Below are 13885 nucleotides of genomic sequence, written 5' to 3'. Positions count from 1 at the left end.
TGAATCCAGGTACAAGCAAATGCCTTTTAAGTGAGCTGTAAAGTAAAAAGTAAACCATCTAACAGAATTACCAAGTGCATACAGAAAATGGTGATCATCTGAAGGATGTTAGTTTTAAGAAATAAGAAATTAGCATACTTTAAATACTTTTACGTACAAAATTTATTAATAAGTTCAAAAATTATTTAAATTAAAGAATTTACAGTTAATTATTTTTCAAAATTGCTTAATTCACTGAAGCATTGTATTATTATGTAGAGAATAAATAAATAAAAAAAAGAATCAAATGTTTTGAAAATTTTATTAAAAAAATTAATTCATTTGAAAATAGAAACAGTTTTACAAAGGAATTAAAAATAAACATAAACTCTCAATCTGTTTCAAACTTTTCAATAAATTCAGACTTTTATACGAATATCCAACGCAAACATAATTTTTGGCCTATCCCACTTAATCACGTCCCTCCATTAATGTTATGGTTCTACCATTTCCATTTTTCTTTTCTTTCACATAAGTTAATTTAGCTTTTATTTATTCTAAAGATACCTTTTTGTGGTTCTTTGAGGTGTCGTAAGTGACTTGAATTTTATCTTTGGTTTAGTTTTTCCTTGATGTTTTTAAACAAAACCAGTGGGAACGACTGGTTTAGTTTAAAACTTTTTTAAGTTGCAGCGCCCTTTTTCAATTAAAATTTTTCCATGGTGCCCTAACCCTAAGTAAAAGTATGACTACTCGTAAGTAAGAGATAAAAATAAATAAAACTCGTGTATCTTCATTTTTTTACTTTATTAACATTAAATTAATAATTATAAATGTCTTAATTCAATTAATTATGAAGCTTTTGCAATATTTTATGTCCGTGGTCCCCAGAGTACCATGGCGCACAGTTTGGCAATCACTGAACTATATTCTGGTTTCTGCTTGATTTTATTCAAGAAGAAATTCTCTTGCAAAGTTTCTTTCTTTGGGTTTAGTTTCTTTTGCACTTAAAAACCTTTTGCTGTTTTATACAAAATTGTGTCTCTAAGAGCACTTTAATTTTATTTCTTAATAAAAATTTTTGTTTTTAAACTGAACCTCTGTAAGTTTTACTTGTGGAGCAAAATTTAGTATGATGTACATTATACCCTTAAATAAATTACACTTGCTTGCAATAGTTCACTTGTTTGAAATAGTAAATTACACTTGCTTGCACTTGTTTGCTTGCAATAGTTCCAAGCATTGTTTAAGAAAAAATTTAATTCTGTTTGTATTTTAATATTTTTATTTAATCCTTATACAATAAACACGAACTGTAATAATAATATACAGCAAATATCTAAAAGTATATATAATGTACAGCAAATACCTAATCATATTATCTAACAAATATTAAACGTGAATGATAGTTTATTTCTTTCTGATTCGTTTTAAGTCATCTGTTATTTAATGTGGTTTAATGCTATTCCTCTCTTCCGATCAATTTTTTTACCAATTTTTTAATCACAAAACATGAACCACAATGTTCATGTTTTGTAAATGTTCACTTACAAAACATGTTTCCACAATGTTCACTTACATTTTGTACATATTCCAATCCTTGTCTTTCTCTAAAATGTTTTGCTCTTTACTATTTGTTAATTTATAGTTACCCTGCCTTATCCTTTAAAGTATTTAACTACATTGTTAATACACTGCTCAAGGTTTTTTCACTATTAATAACCTTCCTGTAATTTGTTTTGAGTAATAATCACAGGTACAATAACAAATTGTCTCTTTAATCTCATCAATTTTTTCAAAGCAGCAGCCTTTCAAGGTTAATTTTAGTTTTGTAAAAGAGAACTATGCAAGAGCAAACTTAAGCGAGCAGAAGGGTTGCAAATAACAATTGTAGTACTGTTAAAGAAAAGCATGAGTAATTCAAACACCAGTGAACAGCATATCATGCTGGAAGCTGCTTCCGTCAAACTCTGTTTAAATATTAAATAAAACTCTGTTGAAACAGCAGAACAAAAGAACAAACTTCTGATGAACAAGAATGTGATGGCAATCAATTTTGACATTAGAATGATTTTATTGTGATGCTTTTACTTGAACTAATAATTTTTCCACCTCTGGAATGATTGTTTTGGTTTTCATGTTATAACTGTATACCCATGAATCAAAACCTACTGATAATTAAAAAAAAAAAAAAAAACAAGTTTCTGTTGCCATTTCACTGACCCAAAAATTTCTGTCAGTCAATAAAAAATTTTATTTCTTGGTTATCAGCTGCAACATAAATTCTGTTACAACACAATACATTTTCAATTTATGGCCAGAAACAAATGGCTCAAAGATTTACATACTCTACTTCATAAATTCTAAAGGCAGTCTACTAACAATTTTCTTGATACCAGCATGCACATTTCCTCATGATTTTTGTTGGTCATGTAATATATACATACTACAAAAAAAAATAATAGTAAAAAAGTATGATGTTAATGCAATTATCATGAATCATAATACTGAAAATTTAATAATTTACCACAAAAATAAAATAAATTATTAAATAAAGATATTATGAATGCAAATAAAAAATACATAATTAAAATGAAAATCATACCAGCAGGTGCTAAGGCTCTTATGCCTGCTCGTTCCTCTCTAGCTTTCTGAGCCAACTGACGTAAATGTTCTTCTTTCTTCTCCTTTTCCTTCTGAGCCAATTTTTTCTCAAGCTGTGCTCGCATTTCAACTGCCTCACGAGCCTGTCAACAGATTATATTTCCTAAATATATTATTAAATAAATACTACTGACTTAAACTAGAACAGAATTACTTTGTAATGTAAATGCTGGTTTGTTTTAAAAAATAATCACACTTCTCATGTACATACTGCAAACGACAAATACTAACAGAAGTGAACTAAGTTTACATAAACACTATCTGCGAAATAAACAACCCATGAAAAAAAAAATCAACAGCTAACACAAGTAATGAAAGTAAGTATAACAACTTAACTACATAAATATAAGCTACAACATATTAAAAAATTTCAGGATTATTTAATCTTTACTTTTCTGGATCAACAGCACCTTATCTGCCAAATTTAACTTTCTTGTATTTTATACATTATTGCAGATTGATGATTTTACGTGAAAAATAACAGAACTTATAAATAATCATTTAAGTTCTATCATTCAACTTCTCTCAACAAGAAAAACTTACGCATCATAATGAAACAGGCACCTAATAACTACTGGTACAATCTCATATAACTCACACAAAATAAATTAATTACAAAAACTTAACTAAAAAAAAAAAAAAAAACAAGCATTAGATTAAAAAACAAAATTTAGAATCATTATTAAATTTATGAAGAAAAAACTTAAGTGTACAAGGTGCAATTACTAAAAACATTGTAGGCAACTAAGAATGATATATTAATCATACCTGAAATTGGCATAGCCATACTCAAAATAACAAACATCCTATGTTAGGCTTACTAAGGAAAGTAAACAGTAAAGAAATTTTCCTGTGCACTTTCTGTACATTCTGCTTATTAGTTGAAGAGCTGAACACATCAATATGCACCCCAAACCCATTGAAATGCAGGAAGTGTTCAGGACCACAACAAATACATTCACTGTATTCACTGCAGTGATTAGCTGTATAGTGAATGTCATTCTCAGAGAAGGAAATTCTGACTAATTTCTGCTTCTGGTAACTTGGGTGTTTTATATGCATGGCACGAAGAATGAAACATTTCCTCAACTCAATAGAGGAATGGATAAAGTACAATATAATACAAATCATACCTTTCGATCAGCAATATACAGAGCTTCAGCCAACTTAGCAAAATTTTCATTAATGTGAACTTGTTGCAACCCTCTTCCGTCAGCTGCTAATCTTTTATCTAAAGGAATTGTGTAACCCTGAAAAAATAATTAAAAAAATTAAATTACTATTAAGTTAGAGAAAAGATACATATTTAATGCATGTATTACAAATTACAGAAATTTGCCAAAATATGATTGTTTTGATAAATATCTTAACATCTTTTTAATCAGAATTTTTTCATTACAACTGAAATCAAATGTTTTCCAAATTATGGAAAGATCCAATACTTTGCCCTGAGATCTTAGTTTCCTTAATCACAAACTTAAGATATTAATCGCCATACATTCAAATTTGTAAATTAAAAAGGACATCATCATTGAGTGATGAACAAGAGGTAATCAATTTTGAACACCTAATAATCCCATTCTGAGATGCTGCCCGTCAGGGCAACCCACCCAGAGGGGCTAGCTGTGGAGGCATGTCTACAGCTAGTTACTTACTATTTTCAGTTTTAAACAATACTAATTACATAAACCGGAATTTTCTACATTATTGTTTCATGTGAACTACACAGACTCATCAAATACCTATAAATTAATTTTTTTAAATTGTGATTCTAATCTATATCAAACATTTGTTTTTGTGTTATTATTTCATACAATTTTTATTTGTAATATGGACTACAATCACTTTTCTATTCATTAATTTTGACCTTAGAAATATTTCTCTGATCAAGATTTTTTGTTTCTTATAGTTTCTCTTGTTCTTTTCTTAAAATGCTGAAGCAGTACCTTTCTGTTATCTATGAAATATGACACAAGCCATTAAACATGAACATGCAATATATACTATGTTTCCAATCTGAATAAAGCATTTGTTAAATTGCTTCCCATAGGTCACTGAAGTTAAATAATGATAAAAGCAAATCTTATCTTCATCTTACTACATTGTTGGTATTCACAAGCTCATAACAAAAGCAACCAACATAGCTTAAAATATAAATAAAATAATCATGTTAGTAAATAAATACATGGAAGAAAACATAACAGGTTATTACTTACCTTAGCATTTTTCCAGTTTGATATACATGGTGGTATTTTCCACTCTTTTTGTTCTTTAACAGTAACCTAAAAGAAAAAAGAAAAAGAAAATATAATTTCATAAAAATTTAAATAATACAAGCTAATTTTTTTGGTAAAATTTAGATTGTAATTTGAAGTAAAAGAAATATATAGAAAATAAATAAACAAAATTAAGTTTTTTAGAACATACTGAGCATATAAATTACAGAAAATAGAAAACCATGAATTACTACACTAAATGTAATACCTTAAATAGAAAAAAAAGATAATGATACGTCATGATAAATGAGCTGTCATTGTTAAAATGTTGTCGTAACTACAATGAAAGTAAAAAAAATTCTGATATATTTATGACTTTCTAGGCAGATAAAAACATTATGTAAAAATCCACACGTTTTTTCTGACTTATTTTGATAAATAAAATAATGACTAACATAAAGATGATGTATCAGGATCGGCTTATAAATTTTGCACACTAGTGTGCTACATGGAGACAAAAGGTACTATCAAGTTGGGCATGGCAGCACATGATAGCTGAAATCCTCCTCTACAAACCTGCGATAATGTGTTGAAATTCATTTACCGGTTTGTTTTCAGTAGAAGTTAAAATGGAGACAAGTACGGTCAATATGTCATCACAGTTATAAAAGTGCACAATCATAAAATTTTTAACAGCAGGAAATGTGAATCCTATGAATATCTTTCATCATTTAAAAGCGATTTATAGTAGTGAAACTGTTGACAGGAGCACTGTGAATAGGTGGGCGTTGAAATTTCGCAAAAATGAAGCTGGTAAAGTGATAATTGAGGACTCGCCTTGCAGCAATTTGCTTCAAAATAACTGGTGAATCACCCAGCAATGCATCGCTATTCAGTTAGGCATATCTAAAGAACGAGTAGACCATCTATTGAGAAATTGGGTTACCATAAAATCTGTGCACGATGGGTACCACACACTGACGGACAAACACAAGCAGCGTTGTGTCGAATGTTGCAAAGAACTTTTACAGCACTATTGTGCCGAAGGAAATGACTTCCTTTTCAATATTGTGATTGGTGATGAGAGTTGGATACATCATTACGACCCGGAAGAAAAAGGCAAGCATGTAACAGCGACATTACAAATCTCCAAAACCCAAAAACTTCAAAATTCAAGCCTCTGCAAAGAAACTCCTTTTGACAGTGTTTTGGGATGGCCAAACATGTTTATGTGACTGAGATTATCTGGAACATAGGATGACTGTGAACTCCGAACGGTACATTGAGACATTATGACACCTCAGATGAAGAGTATGTTGCATTCAAAAGACCACCATGCCCATAATCTTACAACATGACAATGAGCGGCCTCACACATCTCACGACACTACAGAGGCACTCAGCAAGCTGAAGTTTCAGCCTATTCCGCATCCATCATAGTTCCCGGATTTGACTCCATGCGACTTCAACTTCTTCTCTCATCTCAAGAGGGATCTCAAAGGTAATCACTGCACCACTGATGATGAGGTGAAGGAAGCTTGGATCCGAGAAAGACCACCAGAATGCTTCAGTGACAGATGCAAAAACTTGTCACACACTGGGAAAAGTGTATCAGTGTAAATGGAGATTATGTTGAAAAATAAACACTGCATTTTGTAGGTAAGATATTGTACTTTTATTCATTTTTTATCTCATTCCAATATCTCTTTTCATTCCCATGCTACGTATATATGTGCAAAATTTATCAGACGAGCCTCATATAATCTATCAAGAAGATTACCACATAATCTAATAAAACAGTCTGTTATCAGCATCAATATGCTTCACTTTTTTGTGTACAAAATATTGTCTTACACTAAATTTTATCAATCATTAATAAGCACAACCATCAATTACATCCTACAGCTCATTAAATAAAAATAATACTTTTAATATATAACTCCTAAATTAAATAATGCTTACATTTTTGTATGTGTTTTTTATATATTCAAACATTTAAAGAAATTGCTTTAGGAAGAAACATTTATGGAAGTAAACTTAAATTTTGAAAGCAACTTATTCAACTCCACCAAATCTCAAAAATTAAAAAACAGATTTCAATAATATAATTTAAAAATGCACTAGAAAAATGTTTACAAATATTTACACCAAGAACTAAGAAATAATATAAAAATAAATTTTAATAACAACTTCAAATAATATCTACAAATAAATTCAAGCAAAATATAACTTTGCAGCAACATAGAATATATATTTTAAATAATCATATAAATAGCAGTTATCAGTATACATTAAACAAATTACCTTCCTAGTAGGTGAGTGCATGACAGGTGCTGGTGGAGAAGGTGGACCTCGAGGAATCTTTTTATTAATTCTAAAACAAACAAAAACAATTAATTCTGCTTCAACAACTTATAAAGAATCATCTTTCTTGAATGAAAGAAAACAATTTTCTAGCTTCAAAGAAAAACAAGATTTGATTTTCCTTTTAACAGCAATAAATACCATAAAAAGCTATTCAAGACATCTATAGATACATTTGTTATTCTTGCCAAGCTATTTTTAACTGTAAACTATAGTTACTTATGAAAAGGCATTTCCAGGCAGCAGTGCAATCCACTGAAAAAGTGGGACTTTTTTACCCAGATGGAAGCAGCAAAACACAAAAATTTTGTTTCCGGAATTAAAGAGGCACTCAAGAATATGTAGAGGGTACCTAAAAAAACAACTTTACCTACCTGCACAATTGTATGGTATGATGAAGTATCCAACTAAATGAAATTTTTTTAGTTGGATCCTCATTGGAAGTTAAATATTGTGTTAAAATAACACATTTTCTAGAACTGTGAGATAACAAATTGCATAAACGGATTAACCAAAAATGTAAAATTTTCTTCACAAACTTATTGGTGAACATTTTTTTTATTTATTAATGAATCCATTTTTTCATTCTGTATCAGAGATAAATTTAAAATCATCTTTATTTTTCAGATTTTATTGTAACTGTAGCTAGGCATACAATATTTAGATGTTGCAACTATTATAAAAAATAAGCAATACTCTATTATTAGCAATAACTCATAAAATTCTTAAGTAGTTGATTGTATTGTAGCAGCTAGCTTGTTAACCTAGATAATAATAAAAGGACATAAAAACCTAAATGTTTTGACATTTTTTAGGTATTAGAACATTATCAAATTACGTACATACAAAAACAGACAGGTACAACGGAAAAATAAATCAACAAACTTCTTTAATATTTATCTGTCAAGTAAGAATGGCCACTATTGGTATGTCAACTGATGCACTTTCCGTTCCCTTCCTTTGCTTGTATACTGATTTTTAACATATTTCTTACATCTTTAACTATTTGTTACATATATTCTAATCTTTCTCTGCCCCTTTCCATACACTAGAAGATTACTTTGGTCCTCTGCACTAAAGTAATAGGTTCCTTGTACTTCTACACTTCCTTGAATTACAAAGTAATTAATCCTTAGTCCTAAAGCAGTTCTTTAGGTAAAAAGTTTCTAGTCTTTTTTCATTAAAAAATTTCTCCTTCATTTCAAATTATCAATCTTGTTCTACAATATCACATTTCTTTTCTTCTTTCTTACTGACAATGTTTTGCTGCTTTACAATGATACAAATATTTTGAAATTTCTATTTCTTATTTGAAGTAACTTGCTTTTTATGTACATTTTATAGCTACTTTTTATAATTTTACAATGTACATCTAATATACACTTAATTCCTTAAAAAAAAAAATGTAATTATTAGGAAAAAATAATTACAATAATTTTTATCAATTATGAAAATTAAGAGATAGTAATAAAAATACTAAACTTACTTGAATTTGGGAGGCTCTATAGGATCTTTCTGTGCTTCAACCATACGTATTACTCGTTGTTTAGCACCAGAGTTGAATGCAGATCCTTGCTGAGAAGGTGTGTATCGAATGTACTGAGCTGGAGCCTGTTAAAAAAAAAGATTTTAACTATATTAAAAAGAAGTGGTAAAATATTCAGACATATTCAATGTTATATTATCTGCAATACATATTACACATCAAATAATGTTTTTTAAACTATCACATCTATCCTAATGCTTGGATTTGGAGAAGAATAAGATTAACTAATAAAATTCAGTGATCAATAATAATCAATTCAATCATCAAACTAATAAAATTATAATACACTGTTGTTTTTATTGTTCTATAAAAATCAAGCCATACTAAAATATTCTTCAGTGTATTATAGTTCAGTATGAATTACTGAAATTTGGAATAAAAGAACATTCTTTGTTAATCAATTAATTTCTTTTATGCCTCCATCAAAAACTGATAGTCGACAAAATATTTTTAATATACATTCTACATACTGCAAACGATTCATGTATCTGAAAGCAAGAGTAAAAGCCTGATAAGTAATAAAAAAATTTAACGGAACTATTAAAATATAATATAAATTCTATTTCAGCAATTTTTAGAATATGTAATGTATTAATCCCATATTATTATAAAAAAGTTGCTATGTATAATTTTTTATGAAAAATAATGCAAGAAAAACAAATAAATTGACCAATAAAAAGAAAAAAAGTTAATTGCAGATTAACTGTTATTATAAAGTTATTTAACAAATTTTAACTTAAAAAATTCTTGCACAGAAAAGTGCAAGTCTTGTGTAAAAACTGCGGTCTTGTGTAAAAAGACCGACTTTTCATTTCTGATGCTTTCACTATTTCATAATCAGAAATGCAATGATTTTTCAGAGAACAACGTATTATATAAGTTTGATTAATTAGCAGACCTTACCCATAAGGATTAAGTTTCAACTCACCAATATGACTACCTCATAAGCACGTATAAATAATACAACACTATGCAGTCAACATTTCCTCAAACTGAGATTATGTGGTCAGTAGTCGACCTAAAATTGAGTGTAATTCGAGAACAAATAAATAAAAATCCATCAAATTTCATTCTTCATGTATAACATCAGACACAATACTACAGCTTATCCAAATTTAAATGAAATAGATCAAATAGTTATGGAGATTTAGAGCTACAAAATTTTATACATGGGCCTCTCTCTCTATATATATATATAATTTTTTTCCTTTTTCTAAAATCAACCTTTTCAAGATCCATATCACCTTTGCACTAATAATTTAAATGTATTAATATAAATCAACTTAATCCACACAAGTACAGAAATAAAGAAACTCTTACTTTATTTTATTATTTTTTTCTCTTTATAATCTTTACAATAGTACTTTAACAGGATCCCGTATCATCAATCGTACATAAAATTTATATGCAATTATATAGTAAACATAAAGCATTAAAGTTACATATACATATACAAAGACATATAAAGTCATAAGTCAAATAAAATAAAAACATATAACCTGTATGTGGCAAGCCAAATACTAATACTGTGCTTTTTAAATAAATGAAAATTTCATGTATTATCAAGGAAGGTTGGTGCTATCTATTGCAGCTTTTAAGAGTATATCTCTTTCAAAATCTGTCTGTAGGTTGATTAAGTTGAATCTTTGCTTATATATATATATTATATTATATATATATATATATAAAATTTCTAAAATATCTAGATTTTTATTTATGTTTCCTTTTTTAATTTCCAATACTTCCAAATCAGTATTGACATCAGAAATAGAATGTTTATTATTCATAATGTGATCCGCAACATTAGAAAAGCCCAATTTTTTATTTTCATAATTTGTTTTACCTATATAAATATCCTTACAATTATTACATTTTATCTTATAAACCCCTCATAAATTATATAAATCAGCATTATTATTGTTTTTTAAATATTTTATTATATGATTGTTAGTTTTATATGCAGGTTTAAAATGATCCCTGTCATAAACTTTGGTTATATTTTCAACAATACTACTGGTGTATGAATATTTTAAGTAAATATTATCAACCTTCTGTGTATGTATTTTTTTTCTTTTTCCTGTTTAGCCTCCGGTAATTACCTTGTAGTCTTGTACAGTATCAGTTCGACCATTCCTGAGATGTGTGGTTAATTGAAACCCAACCACCAAAGAACACCAGTATCCAATACCTAGTATTCAAATCCATGTAGTGTGTTATGTATTGGCTTTAAAGTTATTTACTATTAAGTTTTGATTTTTGTTTTTTTATATATATTATCAATTACCAAAGCACTATTATATCCATTTTGAATTGCAATTTTATTTATAGTATTTATTTCTGTGTTTAAATTCTCTTTATTATTTTGTGAATAATGGATAGCTCTATCAATCATATTTGTAAATATGTTAATTTTATGAGACCAAGAATGATTTAATTTTCTATGAATTGTTATTTGTTGACTGTGGTTTCCTTTATACCGAAGTTACAATTTGATTATTTTTGTTAATTTCAATACTAACATCTAGAAAATTTATTGTTCTGTTTATATCTATTTCAAAAGTAAAATTTAAATTATTATAATAGGAATTAAAAGGTTATTCAAAATTATGAGGTGTTCATTATTTATAACTGGTTCATTAACGACAAAAACATCATAACGAGTCCATAATCAAACCTTTATGTGTGTGAATAATGCCACAGAAAATTTTACTCTGAAAATCTCTTGTTAAGTATACATCTGACATGCTTTATCAGCAGATAAAGGAAATGCCATAGGCAAGGCATTTTCCTGTGTATAACACTTGTTATTAAATTCAAAGCAATTGTGTTGATGTATATTCCTTAGAGTAGTGTTTATGTTATCAATAAATTTAGGGTTTTTATGATTATGTATTAATTTATTTTTTATTATATGAATTGTTTTATCAATAGGTAACATTTTATAATGTTGCGGATCACCTTATAAATAACAAACATTCTATTTCTGATGTCAATACTGATTTGAATAAATAATATAAAATGATTAATTAAATAAAAATTTAGATATTTTAGAAAAATATTATATATATATATATATATATGCAAAGATTCAACTTAATCAACCTACAGACAGGTTTTAAAGGATGTACTCATAAAAGCTGCAATAAGGTATCAGCATCTTCCTTGATAATACACAAAATTTTCATTTATTTAAATAGCACAGCATTAGTATTTGGCTAGCCACATACAGGTTATTTATTATATGCTTTTATTTTATTTTACTTATAACTTCATATGCCTTTGATTATGTATATGTAATTTTAATCTTTTAATATTTTGTGTTTAATATGTTCTTGTATGCAAATTTTATATACGAATGATGATGCGGGATCTCATGAAAGTAATATTATAATAATTATAAAGAAAATAAAAATAATAAAATAAGGTAAGAGTTTTCTTATTTTTGTACTTGGGTGGATTAAGTTGATTTATATTAAACATAGTTTTTTCTATTTTTATTTTATATTAGAATCATTTCTAACGGGTTTTTTTCTGACTGTCTAAATATTTTTTTTTATTCTGGCACATTGTCTATTCAACTGCACTTTATTTATAAACAATTTTTTTATAAAATTCATGTTCAAGTTTTCCTGCACTTTCTAATATATTTTCAGTCAACTGTTTCAATTTTACTGAAATCATGTTTAATATTACTGTCATTATTAAGGTTTTTTGATATGTATTAATGACTGTCATTGCTTTTGCTTCTTTTCAACTTCTGATCTATATGAATCGATTTTTTACAATTTTTTTTTTCAAATAATGTCTGCTTACAAACATGTTACCAAAGCCCACTTTATCTTCAAAAAAGATGAAACATTCTTGTAGCCGTTTCTTTTTATGAACATTTGCAACTGTTTCTGTTGATTTTATTAACAATGATTTATTAGGAGGAATAATAAACACACATAATTTTTACATTGCTACTCTAACAAATATTTTCTGATTGATAGATGATAGCATTGTCCAAACGTAGTAGAGCTTTAACTTGCTCCAGTGAAACATTCTTTTCCTCTATTTCAAAGGCTGTGGTGGACAATATAGAACTGTTACAGAACCATTCACTAAAGAATTATAGTTAAATTTCTTATTACTATTTTTAACAAGAAGTCAGCATCTTAACAGATTTTCATAGTGCTTTTATTTTTTAATATTCCAACTACTATAAATTTTAGTTTATGTATCAGAATTATCACATAATAATGTAGAGATTTTCATTTCTTGTCTGATACATTTTCATTTTTAGTTTGCCTGCATATATTTTGGCACTGGAAATAACTAATCCCAAATCAATTGTGCATTTACCACAATTCTATTACGTTATAACAATTTTTTTTTCTTGAGATAGGTAACACTTTCATGGTCTTAAGAATTTTTCCACTTTTTGTTTACATTACAATTCCATGAAGACTTCTAAATCTAAATAACTATTTTGTACTCACTTCAAAATCGATTAGCAAAGTGCTCAGTGCACTTTACACAACTAGCTCAACTCTACAAACAAAATATTGTAACTCTATAAATAAATATTGTAGTTCAACTTTACAAATCAGAATACTAGCAGCCCTTGTATTTTATACAATGTCCAATCATTTAATGTTGATCTCATGTGTTTTGTGCCAGCTGTTCTCTTTCATTTATTAATCCGTTAACAAAGTCCTTGTTCTTTGAAAAATTAGTTAGCGATTGTTTGCTTCGCTTTTCATTTTTTTACATTGTAATAGGTTAATAATATACAATCAAAAAAGATATATAATTATATATATCAAAAATTGATATATAAAAAAATAACACAATTTATAAAAGAAATGTCATTTATTAGGATAAATTTTTTTTAGTTATGATGACCCATATCTGAATGCCAAAAGGACAGGTTAAATAAAAATTAGTTTATAGACATTCATAGAGGTTATTTTTGTGCGACTCTTCTATAGCTCATTTAAAAAAAATTATATTCACCATAGCTTTTTATTTATTACAGAAAATGCTACATTTGAATATATTATACTATATTTATTTATTTTTACAGTAATTGCAGAATGGTATACATTATTTTAAGCAAATACTACAAGCACAT

The 13885-nt window shown here is 27.7% G+C and overlaps 1 protein-coding gene across 1 annotated transcript in view; it reads right to left on the bottom strand.

Annotated features, from left to right (window-relative positions):
- Bx42 (Puff-specific protein Bx42) overlaps nt 1-13885 on the bottom strand; it is a 49229-nt gene that overhangs the window by 16399 nt on the left and 18945 nt on the right. Inside the window, exons 5-9 of the mRNA XM_075356214.1 lie at nt 8710-8834; nt 7164-7233; nt 4860-4925; nt 3777-3893; nt 2585-2726 (exon numbers count right to left, since the gene is read on the bottom strand). Coding sequence (XP_075212329.1) covers nt 2585-2726; nt 3777-3893; nt 4860-4925; nt 7164-7233; nt 8710-8834 — 520 coding nt within the window. The remainder of the gene's footprint in view (nt 1-2584; nt 2727-3776; nt 3894-4859; nt 4926-7163; nt 7234-8709; nt 8835-13885) is intronic.

The sequence above is a fragment of the Lycorma delicatula genome, chromosome 2 (assembly GCF_047948215.1).
Source record: "Lycorma delicatula isolate Av1 chromosome 2, ASM4794821v1, whole genome shotgun sequence".
Classification (NCBI taxonomy): domain Eukaryota; kingdom Metazoa; phylum Arthropoda; class Insecta; order Hemiptera; family Fulgoridae; genus Lycorma; species Lycorma delicatula.
This window is presented reverse-complemented; position numbering and strand designations above follow the sequence as displayed.